This window comes from Coregonus lavaretus (genome assembly GCF_964263955.1).
Source record: "Coregonus lavaretus genome assembly, chromosome: 34".
Classification (NCBI taxonomy): Eukaryota; Metazoa; Chordata; class Actinopteri; order Salmoniformes; family Salmonidae; genus Coregonus; species Coregonus lavaretus.
Window position 1 is genome coordinate 9,888,853 of NC_140021.1, and position 20,710 is coordinate 9,909,562.

At 44.3% G+C, this 20,710-nt stretch overlaps 1 protein-coding gene across 1 annotated transcript; it reads left to right on the forward strand.

Moving 5' to 3' along the window:
* Positions 1 to 8,451: 8,451 nt before the first annotated feature.
* On the forward strand, positions 8,452 to 20,236 carry LOC311108965 (alanine aminotransferase 2-like). The gene is made up of 12 exons (XM_084151746.1): positions 8,452 to 8,533; positions 8,816 to 9,024; positions 16,740 to 16,829; positions 16,930 to 17,038; positions 17,135 to 17,268; positions 17,454 to 17,697; positions 17,809 to 17,888; positions 18,008 to 18,144; positions 18,322 to 18,496; positions 18,640 to 18,795; positions 18,958 to 19,070; positions 19,312 to 20,236. The coding sequence occupies exons 2-12, from the start codon at positions 8,887 to 8,889 to the stop codon at positions 19,400 to 19,402; spliced, it is 1,467 nt and encodes a 488-aa protein (XP_084007872.1). The 5' UTR covers positions 8,452 to 8,533; positions 8,816 to 8,886; the 3' UTR covers positions 19,403 to 20,236.
* The last annotated feature ends 474 nt before the right edge of the window (positions 20,237 to 20,710 follow it).

Below are 20,710 nucleotides of genomic sequence, written 5' to 3' on the forward strand. Positions count from 1 at the left end.
TAAAACCATGGGACCATGCAGCTGTCATACCGCTCAGGAAAGAGACACGTTCTCTCCTAGAGATGAACGTACTTTGGTGCGAAAAGTGCAAATCAATCCCAGAACGGCAGCAAAGGACCTTGTGAAGATGCTGGAGGAAACAGGTACAAAAGTATCTATATCCACAGTAAAACGAGTCCTATATCGACATAACCTGAAAGGCCACTCAGCAAGGAAGAAGCCACTGCTCCAAAACCGTCATAAAAAAGCCAGACTTCAGTTTGCAACTGCACATGGGTACAAAGATTGTACTTTTTGGAGAAATGTCCTCTGGTCTGATGAAACAAAAATAGAACTGTTTGGCCATAATGACCATCGTTATGTTTGGAGGAAAAGGGGGAAGGCTTGCAAGCCGAAGAACACCATCCCAACCGTGAAGCACGGGGGGTGTCAGCATCATGCTGTGGGGGTGCTTTGCTGCAGGAGGGACTGGTGCACTTCACAAAATAGATGGCATCATGAGGAAGGAAAATTATGTGGATATATTGAAGCAACATCTCAAGACATCAGTCAGGAAGTTAAAGCTTGGTTGCAAATGGTCTTCCAAATGGGCAATGACCCAAGCATACTTCCAAAGTTGTGGCAAAATGGCTTAAGGACAACAAAGTCAAGGTATTGGAGTGGCCATCACAAAGCCCTGACCACAATCCTATAGAAAATGTGTGGGCAGAACTGAAAAAGCGTGTGCGAGCAAGGAGGCCTACAAACCTGACTCAGTTACACCAGCTCTGTCAGGAGGAATGGGCCAAAATTCACCCAACTTATTGTGGGAAGCTTGTGGATGGCTTCCCTAAACGTTTGACCCAAGTTAAACAATTTAAAGGCAATGCTACCAAATACTAATTGAGTGTATGTAAACTTCTGACCCACTGGGAATGTGATGAAATAAATAAAAGCTGAAATAAATCGTTCTCTCTACTATTATTCTGACATTTCACATTCTTAAAATAATGTGGTGATCCTAACTGACCTAAGACAGGGAATTTTTACTAGGATTAAATGTCAGGAATTGTGAAAAACTGAGTTTAAATGTATTTGGCTAAGGTGCATGTAAACTTCTGACTTCAACTGTAGCTGCACTGAGTAAATGAATGGTTGAAGGTGCATATAGTTGTCTTTCCTGTTCAGCAGGTACAGGGGATCCATTTGGTTCTGTGGGAAGGCAGGGGAAGGACTCCATGCTGTACAAACTCTGACTGACCAAGGACCTACAGTAGCGCCACAACAGGTGTTGGTTTTGTACCTTCTTTCCCTTGGTTTCATTTCCTATTTGATCACTTTACAACATCTAGAGCGTTTGTAAATATTTCAGAAAATATATATTGTATTATGTCAAACTTGAGTGTGTGCTTTTCCGTGTGTATTTTATGCGCTGCTTTCAGGTTTACATATGGACACAGTAAACATTACCTGAAAACATTACCCCCTAGTGGTGGAGTTGTGCAGTGTCTTGGTAAAGAAGCTATTCCATTCAAAACACACACACACACACACACACTGTACTGATTGTAACAGCCCAGTCATGCAACAATGGCATCCCAGTGCCCAGCACATGCTTCTCTCAGACATCCAGGCAATACCGGTCTCTCCCCTGACCGACCCTGACCCACCGTTGTTGTCTCTGTGTTGTGTAAAGGCACGCGGTTACAGAAAGTATACATCAGTGGGGACGTGTGGGGTGATATTACACCAAATGGTGAAAGACAGATATACGCTGTAGTGAAGACCCCTAGTAATTGACACATTGCCTGCCGTTCAGTCTACGCCTGCCACAACTACCACCCCTCTCTTAGTTTCTGTGCTGACTTTGCCCTTGACAACACTTGGTTGTCGTGAGTCTTTTACAGGATGAGGAGGTGAGCCATGGCCGAGTGGTGGAGTCCGTTGGATGGTGTGACCGCTCCTACATAAATCTTGATGTCAAGAAAACCAAGGATATGGCTATTGATTTCCAGAGTAGCTCACTGCCACCAATGCAGACTGATAGATGGTGAGCCAGTGGATACCGTTGATCTATGCGAATATCTTGGCACTTTCCTTGAGAGCAAACAGAGTTTTGAGGCCAATGTGTATGCTATCTGTGCAAAGGGAAATCAATGCTTGTTCTTCCTGAGGAAACTGCCGTTTCAGGGTGGATAAGACGCTGATGACCATCTTTTACAGATCGTTAATTGAATCCATTTTAACATTCAATATCATCTGCTGTTTTGGTCATCTAAACTTAAAGAGTAAGAACAGGCTGGGTCACATTATGGAAGTAGCAGGATAATTGGTAGGCAGGGCCGGACGGCCTTATTTTGGGCCCAGGGGCACCAACCTCCAGGGGACCCCAAACATTTAATCATGAGGCTGAGAGGATATTTTGCAGTTTTAAAGCAAATTTCCTGCAATTCTACACATTTTGCCATTGCTTATGATGTGTTCATATCTGACCAACCGGCTCGATTTGGTCTTATGTAGCAACATTTGAAAATGTGTTTTTTACATTTGATAAAAGTAGAGACTCAGAGCTAGAAAATGGTACATCATACACTACAGTTGAGGAACAACGGGGAAGTAATTTTGCTTTGAAAGTTGATAAACTTGTGACCCCACTTTTGAGAAAATATACCTTGAATGTTTTGGTACACCTACTGTATAGCTCTTCTTTGTCTAAACCTATTCAGCATCGTTCACACCCTCTTAAGACTCAGTCCCACCCATCTCTTTAAGGATTCACATGTGAGGACGTGATAAACAGAGTGAGTACAGTAGTGTACTAAAAACCAAAGATTTCAAGACAAAAGGCTGGTTTATACTACGTCTATCGACATGTCTGTAGACAGTTGTCGCAGTGACATCATGAACATTCTATTGTCGTCCGACATCAAAGTTGTCGTTGTTGTTATGAAAAAATATAAACACAAAAACGACAGGCTGCATGATATCAGCAGCCTGGTGGTCCAAAATAACGTGTTTTTTATGTTTACGTTCAAATGCCTCTCCTGTGATGTGCGACTTATGCCTAGTTTCCTGAAACTAGTCACATATGCTATCTTTGGGGCCCCCCATAAATAAAACGTACTATTTATTTTTTATTTTTTGGGGGGGGGCTTAGGGGCTCCCAGGAGGTCGGGGACCCTGGGGCATGTGACCTGCATGCCCGTTCGGTAATCCGGCCCTGTTGGTAGGAACTTAACTGACCTTTTCTCACCTGTACTGTATCAGACACAAATAAAATGCATGGCGCAATCCAATAGTGACTCCCAGCATCCCTTGTTTGATTAATTTATTTTGCTTCTCTCAGGGCACAGATATAGACTCCTCTACTTTAAAACAAATAGATCTAATCTCTCCTTCATGCCAGCTGCTATCAGCCTTCTCAATAAGCTGTAGTAGTACTGGTAGTTATGCACATACAGTGCCTTGCAAAAGTATTCAGACCCCTAGGATTTCTTCACATTTTGTGTTACAAAGTGGGATGAATTGTCATTTTTTGTCAACAATCTACACAAAATACTCTGTCAAAGTGGAAGAAAGATTCTATATTTTGTAAAGATAAATAAAAATGCATAACTTAAATATAGTTGTTGCATAAGTATTCAGCACCTTTGTTTAGGCAAGCGTAAATTAGTTCAGGAGTAACATTTTACTTCACAAATCACATAATAAGTTACATGGAATAAGTTAGCCTAGCGGTTAAGAGTGTTGGGCCAGTAACCGAAAGGTCGCTGGTTTGAATCCCTGAGCTAACTAGGTGAAAATAATGGCTGATCCCTGGCCGTGACCCCACTCTCTGAGGGTGTCTCAGAGGGAGTGGGATATGCAAAAAACTATTTTTTTGACATGATTTTTGAAGGACTAAACCTTCCTCTGTCCCCCATACATACAACATCTGTAAGGTCCCTCAGTCACATATAGAATTTCAAGCACAGGTTCAACTACAAAGACCAGGGAGCTTTTTCGAAGGCCTCATAAAGAAGAACAGTAGTAGATGGTTAACAATAACAAATCAGACATTGAATATCTCTTTAAGCATGGTCAAGTTAATAATTCTGCTGTGGATTATATATTAAACCACCCAGACACAAAGATAGTCGTCCTTCTGAACTGAGCTGCAAGACAGGAATGAAACTGCTCAGGGATGTTACCATGGGGATGTTACCATGGGGATGTTACCATGGGGCCATTGGTGATTTTAAAACGGCTACAGAGTTGTCTGTGATGGTAGAAAACTGAGGATGGATCAACAACATTGTAGTGACTCCACAATAATGACCTAAATGACAGAGTGAAAACAAGAATACAAATATATAGAATAAACATATTCCAAAACATTAATCTTGTATGCAACAAGGCACTAAAGTAATACTGCAAAAAAAGCACCGCAAAGGAATACAATTTTTGGCCTACACTGTCCCGTGTAGCTCAGTTGGTAGAGCATGGCGTTTGCAACGCCAGGGTTGTGGGTTCGATTCCCACGGGGGGCCAGTATGAAAATGTATGCACTCACTAACTGTAAGTCGCTCTGGATAAGAGCGTCTGCTAAATGACTAAAATGTACATGTAAATGCAAAGCCTTATGTTTAGGGCTATTCCATCAACACATCACTGAGTAACTGCCTCCTGATTTTCAAGCATGGTGGTGGCTGCATCATGGTATGGGTATTCTTGATATCGGCAAATACTGGGGAGTTTTTCAGGATAAAAACGAACGGGATACAGCTAAGCACAGGCAAAATCTAAGCGGAAAACCTGCTTCAATCTGCTTTACACCAGAGACTGGGAGAGGAATTCACCTTTCAGCAGGACAATAACCTACACCACAAGGCCAAATCTACACTGGAGTTGCTTACCAAGAAGACAGTGAATGTTCCTGAGTGGCCAAGTTAAAGTTTTGACTTCAATCTGCTTGAAAATCTATGGTAAGACTTGAAAATTGCTGTCTAGCCCATGATCCCCAACATCTTAATAGAGCTTGAAGAATTTTGAAAATAATAAATGGGCAAATGTTGCACATTCCAGGTGTGCAAAGCTCTTATAGGCTTACCCAAGAAGACTCACAGCTGTAGTCGATGCCAAAGGTGTTTCTAACATGTATTAACTCAGGGAGATGAATACTTATGCAAAGATTATATTTCAATTATTTAATTTTTATTAAACTTTTTTTATTTTTTATTTAAAAAATCATCCACTTTGACATGAGTATTTTGTGTAGATTGTTGACAAAAAAATAAAAAATAAAATCAATTTTAATCCCACTTTGTAACACAACAAAATGTGAAGAAATCCAAGGGGTCTGAATACTTTTGCAAGGCACTGTATTGCTGTATATACTATATTGTTTTGTGTATATTTATTGTCTTGTGTTCAATGTGTTTTTACTACGTGCCCCCAGGGGATAATAAAGACTCCACTCTACTACTGCTCTCAAGCTTGTGTGAGGGAAACCCAGTAAAGAATATACTATGGGCATATGACAACCTAGGTCAGAGGTCGGCATCAGGCAGCCCGCAGGCCAACATTTTTATCCCCAAAGTTTTTAGCCAAAAATATATATCATTTGGGGGGATGTTAGATTTTGATAAAAATACAAATATTATATTCACCATGAATTCAACAAAAAATGTGTTTCATTTAGGAAATCTGTTCCAAGTATTCCCATGAATATAAAAAGAGACGTGATGGTGTCTCAATGTAATCAAGGTATGAAATTATTGTTATTTTCAAGTACAATCTCTTTTTGGGCTTAGTTGTGGTCAATTTGCAGTGTACAAATTATTATAATTATGCTCTGGCCCCCTGACCATCCTGTCCGGCAAAAATCGTCCCGAGGCTGAATCTAGTTGCTTACCCCTGACCTTTGAGCTTTAGATTTGAACTATGCAAGTCAACATATTGGAGGGATGCATACGTGCTGACTGGAGTCCACATGGCCCATATGGAGAGTAGGAGTCGTAGTAGTAGGCCTACTGATATAGTTTGAGAACAGTATGTTGTATGACCAACTGTGCACTGTGTGTACATGAACGTCACTGGGCCTGGGAGAATTACATGGTTGCGTGCCCACCATGTGAGGAGGGATCAAATGTATTTTCCACCCACAGAGACACACACATACATACATTCCGTCTCCTTGGACTGTATGTTCCACGTCTGCCACTCTCCTCCTAGAATGCTTGCTGATCCTAGACCAGTTGACACAGTGAATGGGCATATAATAAGACAGTGAAAACTGAGCGCAGACCAGTCCAAACTGTGGCTGCTGGTTTTGGAATACAGCCCAGTTCATCCACTGTCATGCGGGCTAAAGGCCAGGCAGAGTGGTTCTTATTTCGCTCCTCAGTTTTAACACACGCTGTTCTTGAATAGGCCAGAATCGGTCACTTGAGGGCGGGGAGAAGATGTGACATCACAGACTAAGACCGTGTCTGTCCTATGTCCTGGTTGTCAGGGTAAGGTGGCGAGAGAACAACCAAAGACAGACAGACTGACTGACTGACTGACTGACTGGGATATACAGAGAGAACCCTTGTGCTTCTACTGACCATTGGCTAGTGGCTACAATCACAGAGAGGATACAGTTCTCTGGTGAGTGTTGAGTTGTTTCACTGTGATTTAATTGTAGGAGTGAAGGTCTCATAGGAAAGGCATGGACTAGACTGGAGGGTTACAGAGGTTATGCAGTGTGCTGTCATTTCCCTGGTCGGACCAGAGCACTGTTAGGCATGCTGAAAATGTTGTCTGATTTCAGCTCACCACTGGGCCTGTAACTTATGCAAACATAATTGTTATAAAGGATATGCCTTATTTATACCAGAGTACCAGTGGAATAATCGATATAATAATTATGTAGCATGTAAATACACACAGTTACCCAGGAGCAGTAACTATGCAATGTCACGTTTTTCTCAGGACAGTTTAAATCGAACTGGTTTGATGAGGACCATTGTACTACTGACATGTGTGACCTGAATAATTGCAAACTTGTCATAATCCTCAGTGTTTCTCACAAGAGGTATTTTAGGACAAGGAGGAGTCATTTAGGTTAGGATGTTGACATTCAAGGGAATGGTTTGATATTGATGTGTGCCCCATGTAGCTCAGTTGGTAGAGCATGGCGCTTGCAACGCCAGGGTTGTGGGATCGTTTCCCACGGGGGGCCAGTATGAAAAAGAAAAAATGTATGCACTCACTAACTGTAAGTCGCTCTGGATAAGAGCGTCTGCTAAATGACGTAAATGTAAAATGCAGGGGGGCTGGTGGGAGTGTTGTCGTGGTGGCCACCTCTGGAGCTGGGCCATGACCCTGGGGTGGGGGTGTAGCATGTGTTGTGTGTAAGTTTGGCCAGGCAGTAAGAGTAACACTACACCCCTGGGTGGGAGGAGGAGGGCTGGGGAGGCCCAGTTGAGAGGACACAGCGTGCTGTGCCTGTGCCATGGAGGAATTTGTAGCCATTTTCGGTGCTGTGCAATGTAAAGAGCAAAAATAGAATGTCTGCCAACATTATTTTCCTTCTTCAGTCTCTGTGGCAATAATATTAATCTTTCAATGAAATTATAATGTTTTTAGCCTTTGAGAATTGAAAATTACTTCCCTAAATGTTTTGTTATTATCTATAATTATATTTTACAAAAAAAACGTGTCACAAGTGTTCTTTAAATCCCCCCAAGCTATTTGGTCAGAGTAGCCCGGCCTAGCTTCTTAAAAAACAACAGCCCCTGGGCTCCCATTCATAGGCTCAGTCAATGTGAATCCATTTCTAGAATTTGAATAGTATGAAAACTGGTTAAATTTGAACACTTCTCTGTCCATAATCTCTGCACCCAGAACCTAATCTCACATGCAAGTAAAGAACAGATGAAGAATTAAAAGGGCATGTTTATAAACAATGGAGAAAAGTTTATATTTTGTATTCTGATTGACAGTTGAACTAACCTCATGAGACATTTTTAAGTTAGATTCTATAAGAATCAATGGCTATATCATTCATTGAAAAGTACAGAAATGGATGTAGGCCTACCAATCCCAGATTGCCCATTGTTCAAATTTTTTTCTCTCACAGGCCTCATGCTCAGAAGCCAGCCAAAGTGATGAATAGCTGGAATGGAATAAATAGAAGGGTATCAAACATATGGAAACCACGTTTGACTCTGCTCCATTTACTCCATTCCAGCCATTACAATGAGCCCGTCCTGGTGGCTTCGCCTCTTCCTGTCTGGTGGTGTGGACTAGGGTTTAAATATCAGAAGTCTGAAGGAGGCGTGAAAACCTCCTTCTAAAAAGCATTGACTGTTGTAGGCCAACCGGCCGCAAAACTACGTAAAATGAATAATAGCGCCATCTCCCGGCCGGTTGGGCTACGACTGTTGGGAAGGGGGAGTTTGTCACTGATTGTAGCCGTCCATAATCTTTGTGTGGCCGAACAGTTGTTTGAGCTAATCACAGCCTGCTGAAGACCTGGAACTGACGACACTCTTAACGACGGTTTGGGCGCGCGTTTTGGGTGCTTCTGGTAAGACATGATAACAAAACTGTTTTGAATCCAGTTTATGTAATTGAAAGAAAGTAAGACAAATAGGGTAAAGGATTTAACGCTGGCCCTTTGCACACATGTATGTAGTGTGTCTTCCAGTGCAACAATGTTCAGATACCGCGCGCTCTGTTGTAACAATAATACTGGCTTTGGCAAGTACTGTACATCCTCGTGTGGTGTGGTGTGGTGTGGTGTGGTGTGGTGTGCATTGGTGGTTTCTCACTTCAAACTAACCAACCACTCTTCGTTCTTTCTCCTCAGAGTTCTCTCAAATTTCACAGAATATTTCGTGGGTTATCGGCGGAACAGAGTGTGAGTTCCAGAAACCGAACATGACTGAAAATGGACTTGGGCACCGGGAGAGGGTGCTTAACATGGACACAATGAACCCGAATGTAAAGCGGGTTGAGTATGCTGTCCGTGGTCCAATCGTACAACGCGCGGTGCAGATTGAAAAGGAGCTCAAAGAGGTATATTAAATGTGTGCTGTTGGACAGAGAGATAGATTTGCAATAACACATAACTTCACTGCATTGGTCATTCATTGGTCCTACTACTCTGTTCCTCAGAAGCGTTGGAAAAGTGCCTCACTTACGCAACCCTGCACGCTGAATGAGTTGGGACAAACAGTGTAGAGCTGTATGATGATAGTGCGCTCTGGTGACAATGGTGATCTATGATAAGTGCCATTCTTTCCTTAGGAGAGGAGCGAACACACAAGTATGCAAAGGATACTGGTCTTTATGAGGGACTGCGCTGAAGCTAATGCTCACTCTTTTGGAGAAACTGACCTTGAACCACAACATTGTGTTAAAGGCAGTAGTCTCCTAAAGCAGTGGTTTCCAACCTTTTTTGGATACTGTACCACCAACTGAATTTTGCTTTGCCCAGGGTATCCCTGAAGTATGAGCGATGATTGGCTGAGAGAAATTGATGATAAAAATATTGTGGGAGCTGTTTTGTTAGACTTCAGTGTGGCTTTTGACATTATCGATCATAGTCTGCTGCTGATAACTCAGCACAACAGATGGGACTAAGGTCAGTCTGGTTTGAAGTGGAATGGCTGATACCTTCACCTCACACTGGTCAGTCATTTACACCTAGGTTGCATCGAAAGACTGGCATACAGTGAATGGGTTTGTACATTTATAGCTGACTTTCCAGTGACTTTTTCTAGATAAAATGCAAATTGAGCATAAAACTGAAATATTAGGTCAATATAATTGGGCCAATTTGTTTTGGTCAGTGCTATCTGGAATCCTTGCGACGTTCCTACCCTAACTAACCTTAACTCCTACCATTAGCCTAGCCCTTACCTAACCTTAACCATTTTACATTTCAAATTTAATGGGGTAGTGTTTCAAGGATCCCGAATAGCACGGACCAATTCGTTTAGGGGCTAGCTAGTAGCTATGCCTGTGTGTCTGGTTGGCACCACAAGGGTCTTTTCATGAAGGTGATCAATGAGAGAGTGCAGAGTGCTGGAGACGGCTTAGTTTAGCCTCAGTGAGGTTTCTATGGCGACCTACCTCCATTGCCAGGCTTTGCTGCGAAGAACTGCAATGAACATTTTATCAAATGCCGTTATCCAGAGTGTCTCACAGCAAGAGCACATAACAAGGGGGTTAAAGGACTGCATACAAATGTCTGCCGAAAGGGTGTCTGCCGAAGAGGGGGGGGGGGACTGGCAGTTCTCACACTGCGAACAGCAGACTCATTGTTGGACCCAAGCGAGGGATGAGACCAAGAAGGGAAGAGCTTTGCGTCCCTTCCCGGACCTTCCCGGTCAGATCAGACCTGTATGGTAATTAAATGAGGTGAATCACAGCAGGCTAACATAATGGGGATGGTGACTCAGTAAAACCATTCAATGGAAAGAGACCAGAGACAATGAACAGCCAGATAACAGCCAGTTTCTGATGTTACTTAACTGAAACAATGGGAATGAATAAACCAAACCTTTTTTGCATACCGTGGTTGCCATAACATTGAAGAACTCCGACAGCGCGTGATTCATTCTGAGAATCGGCCCTCACCAAAATATTATTTTGTCCTCTGTAGTCTACCCAGGCCCTGATCTCCCCTCTGTAACCTCTGTGCCAGGCTGACTCTGTGCCAGGCTGACTCTGTGCCAGGCTGACTCTGTGCCAGGCTGACTCTGTGCCAGGCTGACTCTGTGCCAGGCTGACTCTGTGCCAGGCTGACTCTGTGCAGGCCTAGTCTATACAGAACCAGTGAACCAGGAGGCCTCCTGTAGCTCAGTTGGTAGAGCATGGTGCTTGCAACGCCAGGGTTGTGGGTTCAATTCCCACAGGGGGCCAGTATAAAAAATGTATGCACTCACTAACTGTAAGTCGCTCTGGATAAGAGCGTCTGCTAAATGACAAAAATGTGGCACAGGGCTACTAATGAGAGAGGAGGACTGGCATGGGGGATTGGCACTGTGGGACTGGCACTGGGGGACTGGCATGGGGGACTAGCATGGGGGATTGGCACTGGGGGACTGGCATGGGGGATTGGCACTGGGGGACTGGCATGGGGGATTGGCACTGGGGGACTGGCATGGGGGATTGGCACTGGGGGACTGGCACTGTGCGATGGGTGAATGAACCAGTCTGATTGGATTTACATGCAGCCAATGTCAGCTGATCTGAAAGGAATGAACAGCTGATCTTTCATCATGCATGTGTCGTGTGTCCCATTCTAAGAATCCTGAGAAGTGTTTTGGATGTGGAACTCAAGTTATTTAAAGGGCCAATCAATAACAAAAAGTCAAACGATAACAAAGCGGCCGGTCACCCCGCCTCTGTTTGGGAGAAATGTAACCACTCTCAAATGTATAGACAGAGCTATGGATGCAAAGACTAACCGTCCATGATATCAACAGTAGTATTTAACCATGTTGAGGCTAGACAGTGTTTGTTTACATTTACATTCTTTACAAACATTGGCGTAAAACAAGCTTATATTTTGGGTTCTGATGGCGTATGACAGTTGAACTAAACTCATGAGGCAAGTCCAAACATTTATGTAGCCGCAGATTGCCCCTTTAAATGGTTCTTACTGGTGGTTTTGGCTTGTGGTTGTGTGGAATTCAGCTCTGGTGTTTTTCTCTCTCTGTTTGTAAAATGGAGTATAAACAGCAGACAACAGGGTCTCTCTCTCCCTCCCATTTTGATTGGCAGAAATCATGAGATGCCCCCTGATATTGACCTACAGGAGGAAAGCAGGAAGGTATCCTGTGGGTTTAGGTTTCAGTTGGGGGAACAAACAGTGCCTGTTTAGCTACACAACAAGGAAAGTAATGTCATCTTTTTTTTATTTTTTTTATTTCACCTTTATTTAACCAGGTAAGCCAGTTGAGAACAGGTTCTCATTTACAACTGCGACCTGGCCAAGATAAAGCAAAGCAGTGCAATAAAAACAACACAGAGTTACATATGGGGTAAAAAACATAAAGTCAAAAATACAACAGAAAATATATATACAGTGTGTGCAAATGTAGCAAGTTATGGAGGTAAGGCAATAAATAGGCTATAGTGCAAAATAATTACAATAGTATTAACACTGGAATGCTAGATGTGCAAGAGATTATGTGCAAATAGAGATACTGGGGTGCAAAAGAGCAAAATAAATAACAATATAGGGATGAGGTAGTTGGGTGGGCTAATTTCAGATGGGCTGTGTACAGGTGCAGTGATCGGTAAGGTGCTCTGACAACTGATGCTTAAAGTTATTGAGGGAGATAAGAGTCTCCAGCTTCAGAGATTTTTGCAATTCGTTCCAGTCATTGGCAGCAGAGAACTGGAAGGAATGGCGGCCAAAGGAGGTGTTGGCTTTGGGAATGACCAGTGAGATATACCTGCTGGAGCGCAGACTACGGGTGGGTGCTGCTATGGTGACCAATGAGCTAAGATAAGGCGGGGATTTGCCTAGCAGTGATTTATAGATGGCCTGGAGCCAGTGGGTTTGACGACGAACATGTAGTGAGGACCAGCCAACAAGAGCGTACAGGTCACAGTGGTGGGTAGTGTATGGGGCTTTGGAGACAAAACGGATGGCACTGTGATAGACTACATCCAATTTGCTGAGTAGAGTGTTGGAGGCTATTTTGTAAATGACATCGCCGAAGTCAAGGATCGGTAGGATAGTCAGTTTTACGAGGGCATGTTTGGCAGCATGAGTGAAGGAGGCTTTGTTGCGAAATAGGAAGCCGATTCTAGATTTAACTTTGGATTGGAGATTCTTTATGTGAGTCTGGAAGTTGAGTTTACAGTCTAACCAGACACCTAGGTATTTGTAGTTGTCCACATACTCTAGGTCAGACCCGTCGAGAGTGGTGATTCTAGTCGGGTGGGCGGGTGCCAGCAGCGTTCGATTGAAAAGCATGCATTTAGTTTTACTAGTGTTTAAGAGCAGTTGGAGGCTACTGAAGGATTGTTGTATGGCATTGAAGCTCGTTTGGAGGTTTGTTAACACAGTGTCCAATGAAGGGCCAGATGTATACAAAATGGTGTCGTCTGCGTAGAGGTGGATCTGAGAGTCACCAGCAGCAAGAGCGACATCATTGATATACACGGAGAAAAGTGTCGGCCCAAGAATTGAACCCTGTGGCACCCCCATAGAGACTGCCATAGGTCCAGACAACAGGCCCTCCGATTTGACACACTGAACTCTATCTGAGAAGTAGTTGGTGAACCAGGCGAGGCAGTCATTTGAGAAACCAAGGCTATTTAGTCTGCCAATAAGAATGCGGTGGTTGACAGAGTCGAAAGCCTTGGGCAGGTCGATGAAGACGGCTGCACAGTACTGTCTATTATCAATCGCGGTTATAATATTGTTTAGGACCTTGAGCGTGGCTGAAGTGCACCCATGACCAGCTCGGAAACCGGATTGCATAGCGGAGAAGGTACGGTGGTATTCGAAATGGTCGGTGATCTGTTTGTTAACTTGGCTTTCAAATACTTTCGAAAGGCAGGGCAGGATGGATATAGGTCTGTAGCAGTTTGGATCTAGAGTGTCACCCCCTTTTGAAGAGGGGGATGACCGCGGCAGCTTTCCAATCTCTGGGGATCTCAGACGTTATGAAAGAGAGGTTGAACAGACTAGTAATAGGGGTTGCGACAATTTCGGCGGCTAGTTTTAGAAAGAAAGGATCCAGATTGTCTAGCCCAGCTGATTTGTAGGGGTCCAGATTTTGCAGCGCTTTCAAAACATCAGCTGTCTGAATTTGTGTGAAGGAGAAGCGGGGGGGGCATGGGCAAGTTGCAGCAGAGGGTGCAGAGTTGGTGGCCGGGGTAGTGGTAGCCAGATGGAAAGCATGGCCAGCTGTAGCAAAATGCTTGTTGAAATTCTCGATTATTGTAGATTTATCGGTGGTGATAGTGTTTCCTAGCCTCAGTGCAGTGGGCAGCTGGGAGGAAGTGCTCTTATTCTCCATGGACTTTACAGTGTCCCAAAACTTTTTGGAGTTAGTGCTACAGGATGCAAATTTCTGTTTGAAAAAGTTAGCCTTTGCTTTCCTGACTGCTTGTGTATATTGGTTCCTAACTTCCCTAAAAAGTTGCATATCGCGGGGGCTATTTGATGCTAATACTGTACGCCACAGGATGTTTTTGTGCTGGTCAAGGGCAGTCAAGTCTGAGGAGAACCAGGGGCTATATCGGTTCTTAGTTCTGTATTTTTTGAATGGGGCATGTTTATTTAAGATTGAGAGGAAATTACTTTTAAGGAACAACCAGGCATCCTCTACTGACGGAATGAGATCTATATCCATCCAGGATACCTGTGCCAGGTCAATTAGGAAGGCCTGCTTGCTAAAGTGTTTTAGGGAGCGTTTGACAGTGATGAGGGGTGGTCGTTTGACCGCGGACCCGTTACGGACACAGGCAATAAGGCAGTGATCGCTGAGATCCTGGTTGAAGACAGCTGAGGTGTATTTAGAGGGTATGTTAGTCAGGATGATATCTATGAGGGTACCCATGTTTACGGATTTAGGGTTGTACCTGGTAGGTTCGTTGATAATTTGCGTGAGGTTGAGGGCATCTAGCTTGGATTGTAGGATGGCTGGGGTATTAAGCATATCCCAATTTAGGTCACCAAGCAGTACAAACTCTGAGGATAAATGGGGGGCAATCAATTCACATATGGTGTCCAGGGCACAGCTGGGGGCTGAGGGGGGTCTGTAGCAAGCGGCAACAGTGAGAGACTTATTTCTGGAAAGGTGGATTTTTAGAAGTAGAAGCTCAAACTGTTTGGGCACAGACCTGGATAGTATGATAGAGCTCTGCAGGCTATCTCTACAGTAGATTGCAACTCCACCCCCTTTGGCAGTTCTATCTAGACGGAAAATGTTATAGTTGGGGATGGAAATTTCAGAATTTTTGGTGGCCTTCCTGAGCCAGGATTCAGACACTGCTAGAACATCAGGGTTGGCAGAGTGTGCTAACGCAGTGAATAACTCAAACTTAGGAAGTAGACTTCTGATATTTATGTGCAAGAAACCAAGACTTTTGCGATTACAGAAGTCAGCAAATGATAGCGCCTGGGGAGTAGGAGTGATACTGAGGGCTGCAGGGCCTGGGTTAGCCTCTACATCACCAGAGGAACAGAGGAGGACTAGAATAAGGATACGGCTAAAGGCTTTAAGAACTGGTCTTCTAGTGCGTTGGGTACATAGAATAAAGGGGGCAGATTTCCGGGTGTTATAGAAAAGATTCAGGGCATTATGTACAGACAAGGATATGGAAGGATATGAGTAAAGTGGAGGTAAACCTAAGCGTTGGGTAACAATGAAAGAGATAGCATCGCTGGAGGCATCAATTGAGTCGGTCTCCGCGTGTATAGGGGGAGGGACAAAGGAGCTAACTAAGGCAGGTTTAGCTAGGCTGGGGGGTCTACAGTGAAATAGTACAATTAGAAATAACCGAAACAACAATAAACTAACCATGTTTGGGCTGAGGCTAAACATAAACAGGATGTAGTACCGTAAAAAGGAACAGTCCAGCAGACATCAGCTGTATAGCTGAGTTATCATAAGGTCCGGTGGTAAAGCACTAGTGAGTAAGAGGCCACGGCTAGCGTGTGCTAGCGGGCCGGGGCTAGCAGATGGAATCTTCGTGGTTAACGTCGTAACCACATCAGACGATTTCGTCGGCAGACCAGTCGTGTAGGATCGGCGGGGCTCCGTGTCAACACTAGGTGGTCCCGTCCGGTTGACAGAGAGGTAGATAGCCGGGAGATGGGCCTAGCTCAGGATGATTAGCCAGACCACAGCGTCTGTTTTGTTGTAGCTAGCTGGTAGCGATGAATCCGGAGTTAAAGGTCCAGTGATTCAGTGATTCCGGCGGAAAAACTGATATGTTCTGGGTCGATAACGCGCTGTGCAGACTGGCCGAATATCCGAATACAGTATAGCCCAGGATGCATTTCCATACCTTTAGATCACTGATGTGAAGTCTGAGCACTCCGACTGTAAATGCAGCATAGACATCACATAGGCTTTCTTTTAACTGTTACTATTATGTTTTGTACTGTGTATCCTAGATGACACCTCAGGGGACTACGAAAGTAAAAACATAGGGGGGTGTAGTCAGGGATTTATCACATTACACTCTTCTATAACTAATAGGCCTACCTCATCTACCAGGCTACACAAAATAACATGTTGTCATTGTCGTGTTACACTGTTTCCACTATCTAGGTCTTGTCCCTCTGGTTTCTTGTATAGGCTCCAAGCCTGAATGTTGTTTATCAAGCCTTTGCATTGCAAATTAAATGTTCCCTGTTCTAAGCATTTGTTTTTTTCCCAGTATCATGAGTTTGAATGAAATTATGTTTTATAAGAACTGGAGAGGGATATGGAGTGTGCTTGAGCAGGGACAGAATGAGGGGGCGAGCGGTGTCGGCACAGCCACAGCCCAATTGTTGATATCTCCTCTCCTCCCCAGTCTACACACAGTGGGAGTATCACAGCTGTCTCCAGTCCCTCTTTAACATCCTGTTTGCTTCCGGGATGACACAAAGTAATGGTTGAATAGGCATGGATTTTAAACCAAGTTTAGAGTTGTCATACTCATAGAGGTTGGCACGTAAGTTTTACTATTGGGGATTGTCATGCACTAAATGTGACTGTTTAATTATCACGATAATCATATGTGTAATAACTGCAACTCTGTTTCTGCAGGGAGTTAAGAAGCCCTTCACAGAGGTCATCAAGGCCAACATTGGTGATGCGCATGCCATGGGCCAGAAACCAATCACATTTCTCCGACAGGTCTGTTAATTGTTGTTCTAAAGCTGTGGTGCATTTTATATCGAAGTGTCCAATTATTATTATAGATGACTATTTACTATACATTCTTTGTTCCCGTCAGGTTGTAGCGCTGTGCGCCTACCCGGATCTCCTAGAAGACGACAAGTTTCCAGAGGACGCTAAAAACAGAGCACGCCGCATCCTTCAGGCCTGTGGAGGGGGAAGTATAGGTGAAATAATGCTCGTACCGTAGGCAGGAAGTGTGTAAAAATAAATAAAATAAACAACATTTGATAAATATCCATTGAACTTTTTATCTATTTCAGGTGCATACAGTGCTAGTCCAGGCATTGAGATCATACGACAGGATGTGGCTAAATACATTGAGAAGCGGGATGGTGGAATCCCCAGTAACCCTGACAACATCTACCTCTCCACCGGGGCCAGTGATGCCATAGTGGTAAGACTGATGACGGCTGTAGTACTGAGTTCTTGACTTGTGCTGGTGTGACTAAAATGCTGATTACAACCAACTCTTAACTACTTACTGTATATACAGTACATCTCTCAATGCTGAATTGGATCTAACAGCGCATGACTCTCCCCTTCCGTCCTCTACCTCCCTCACATCTTCTCTCTCCATAGACCATGCTAAAGTTGTTGACGTCAGGTGAGGGGAAGAACCGTACAGGGGTGATGATCTCCATCCCTCAGTACCCCCTCTACTCTGCTGCTCTGGCTGAGCTGGCGGCTGTCCAGGTCAGCTACTACCTGGACGAGGACAAGTGCTGGAGCCTGGACGTCTGTGAGCTGAGGAGGGCTGTCGAGGCAGCCAGGGAGCACTGTAACCCCAGAGTCCTCTGCATTATCAACCCTGGCAACCCCACAGGTATGTGCACACACGTTTATATTCCAAGCCACTACCATCAGGGATCTGAGTCTCTTATTTTTAGACCATCTCTGTTCTGATTAGTGGACTCGTCACCCTTCACTGTGATAGGTCAGGTCCAGACTAGGCAGTGCATTGAAGATGTGATCAGATTTGCTGCTGAAGAGCACCTTTTCCTGATGGCTGATGAGGTAATGTCGTAATAATACGATCTCTTCTCCCTGATCTTACCCTTTCTACCCCTTCTCTAAGGTGTTTCTTCTAGACACGATATTCAATACGTATCACTCCCTCACTCTGTGTCTGCCAGGTGTACCAGGATAATGTGTACGCAGAGGGTTGCAAGTTCCACTCCTTTAAGAAGGTTCTGTTTGAGATGGGACCAAAGTACTCCAGTGTTGTAGAGCTGGTCTCCTTCCACTCCACCTCCAAATGCTTCATGGGAGAGTAAGTCTGTAGCTACACACCCACATATTCTCACAGATGGTGACTGACCCCATAACTTGGCTCTTTTAGAAAAACAAACTCGACACGTATAGTATGTGAATGAAGTATGCTAGTGTTGTCTGCAAGTAACAGTTACTGTACCATATGATTATGTGTGTGTGTGGTCCTGTCATACAGGTGTGGTTTCAGAGGTGGCTACATGGAGGTGGTTAATATGGACCCTGAGGTGAAGTTGCAGCTGACTAAGCTGGTGTCTGTGCGGCTGTGCCCCCCCATCCCTGGGCAGGCCCTCCTGGACCTGGTGGTCAATCCCCCTCAGCCTGACGAGCCTTCCTACGCCACCTTCATCAAGGTCAGCATACACATGACGTGGATGTCAAGTTAGGATTCAGCCCTAAATGTCACAATATTATTACAGCGTAACAGGTGCTGTTCAGTAAAAAATGTATGTACTTTGTGTCACAATTTGTTAGTATTATCCTGACCTCTTAACAGGAGCGTACTGCCAACCTGGATATCCTGGCTGAGAAGGCCAAGATGACAGAGCAGGTCCTCAACACGGTCCCAGGGATCCACTGCAACCCTGTCCAGGGAGCCATGTACACCTTCCCCCGCCTCTCACTGCCAGAGAAAGCCATCAACGCGGCAAAGGTCGGTCTCTCTCTTTCCCTCCCACTCTTTTAATTTCTCTCTCCTTTCCTTTCCTTTTTCTGATGCTCTTCTCAGCTGTCTGATTCTTCCTATTCCAATCTCTTCTGTGTTGTTGTTATTCAGCCCATATGCTGACTCCACCTTCTCTATCTCTGTGTGTAGGAGAAAGGCCAGGCTCCAGATATGTTCTACTGTATGAAGCTGCTGGAGGAGACTGGGATCTGCCTGGTTCCAGGGAGTGGCTTCGGACAGAGAGATGGAACCTACCATTTCAGGTTAGACCGGTCACCTGTCTAGCCTGGGTACCAGTCTGTTTAGCTATCATTCCACTCCTTGTCATGTCAAAAATGTTTTGCATGACAAGGAGTAGAATGATAGCTAAACAGACTGGTATCCAGGCTATCACCTGTCCACTGTTACTCTACATTGTCTAAGCCAGTATTCCCTGCCCCTGGTGATGTTCATGCTAAGAAAACACTTTTCTTCTCTATCACTCTCTTTTTTTTATCTGTGTAGGATGACCATCTTACCTGCAACTGAAAAGCTGAAGGTTGTGTTGGAAAAGATCAGGGAGTTTCATAAGTGGTTCACAGAGGAGTTCTCATAACCCCACTCGCCTTCACCTCTCCTCTTCCCACTCCAGTCCATAACAAAACCCCACCCCTCTTCCCGGTCCAGTCCGTAACAAAACCCCACCCCTCTTCCCGGTCCGGTCCGTAACAAAACCCCACCCCTCTTCCCGGTCCGGTCTGTAACAAAACCCCACCCCTTTTCCCGGTCTGGTCTGTAACAAAACCCCACCCCTTTTCCCGGTCTGGTCTGTAACAAAACCCCACCCCTTTTCCCGGTCTGGTCTGTAACAAAACCCCACCCCTTTTCCCGGTCTGGTCTGTAACAAAACCCCACCCCTCTTCCCGGTCTGGTCTGTAACAAAACCCCACCCCTTTTCCTCAGAAACTGGATGAGAGATGGTGAAAATATCCAACTGAAAGAGTGCCTGTGTGTTACCAACACACCACCTGTTCGACTCTCTCCCCTCTAGTGTCCTAGACTTGACATTTAAAAGGGGAGTAATGTGTTAAGAAACTGTTTTGCATGGTACCTGGCATGCTGTTCTGTTTGAGCTAATTGTTGGTCAGGCAGCATCTGCACAGTGTACATATGATAATGTTCGTTTTAGTAATTTTCAGTTCATGACTATAACTGATCGTCAGTTGAGGGTTTTACAGGACATACAGCAACATTATGGTACTAATATCAGTAAATAGTTGTCAGAGGTGTGCTTTTATTGTATACCAGAGGGAGTGCAATGGATGTTGCGTTGAAAAGGGTACTGTGAACTACTGTGTGTACGATGAATAGTCAATGTAGTTACAGTATTTTTAATAACCAATGTTGATTATCATAAATTGTAAAAATATAAATAAAATTGTAATTTCTATGTCTTGGTTTGCTCATGCCTTGTCTGTGCACCACGCCAGTGTGGGAAGCTGAAAGTATGCTCTGGCAATGTTTATGGCAATGTCACCTACTAAACTCAGCAAAAAAAAGAAACGTCCTCTCACTGTCAACTGCATTTATTTTCAGCAAACTTAACATGTGTAAATATTTGTATGAACATAACAAGATTTAACAACTGAGACATAAACTGAACAAGTTCCACAGACATGTGACTAACAGAAATTGAATAATGTGTCCCTGAACAAAGGGGGGGTCCAAATCAAGTAACAGTCAGTATCTGGTGTGGCCACCAGCTGCATTATGTACTGCAGTGCATCTCCTCCTCATGGACTGCACCAGATTTGCCAGTTCTTGCTGTGAGATGTTACCCCACTCTTCCACCAAGGCATCTGCAAGTTCCCGGACATTTCTGGGGGGGAATGGCCCTAGCCCTAACCCTCCGATCCAACAGGTC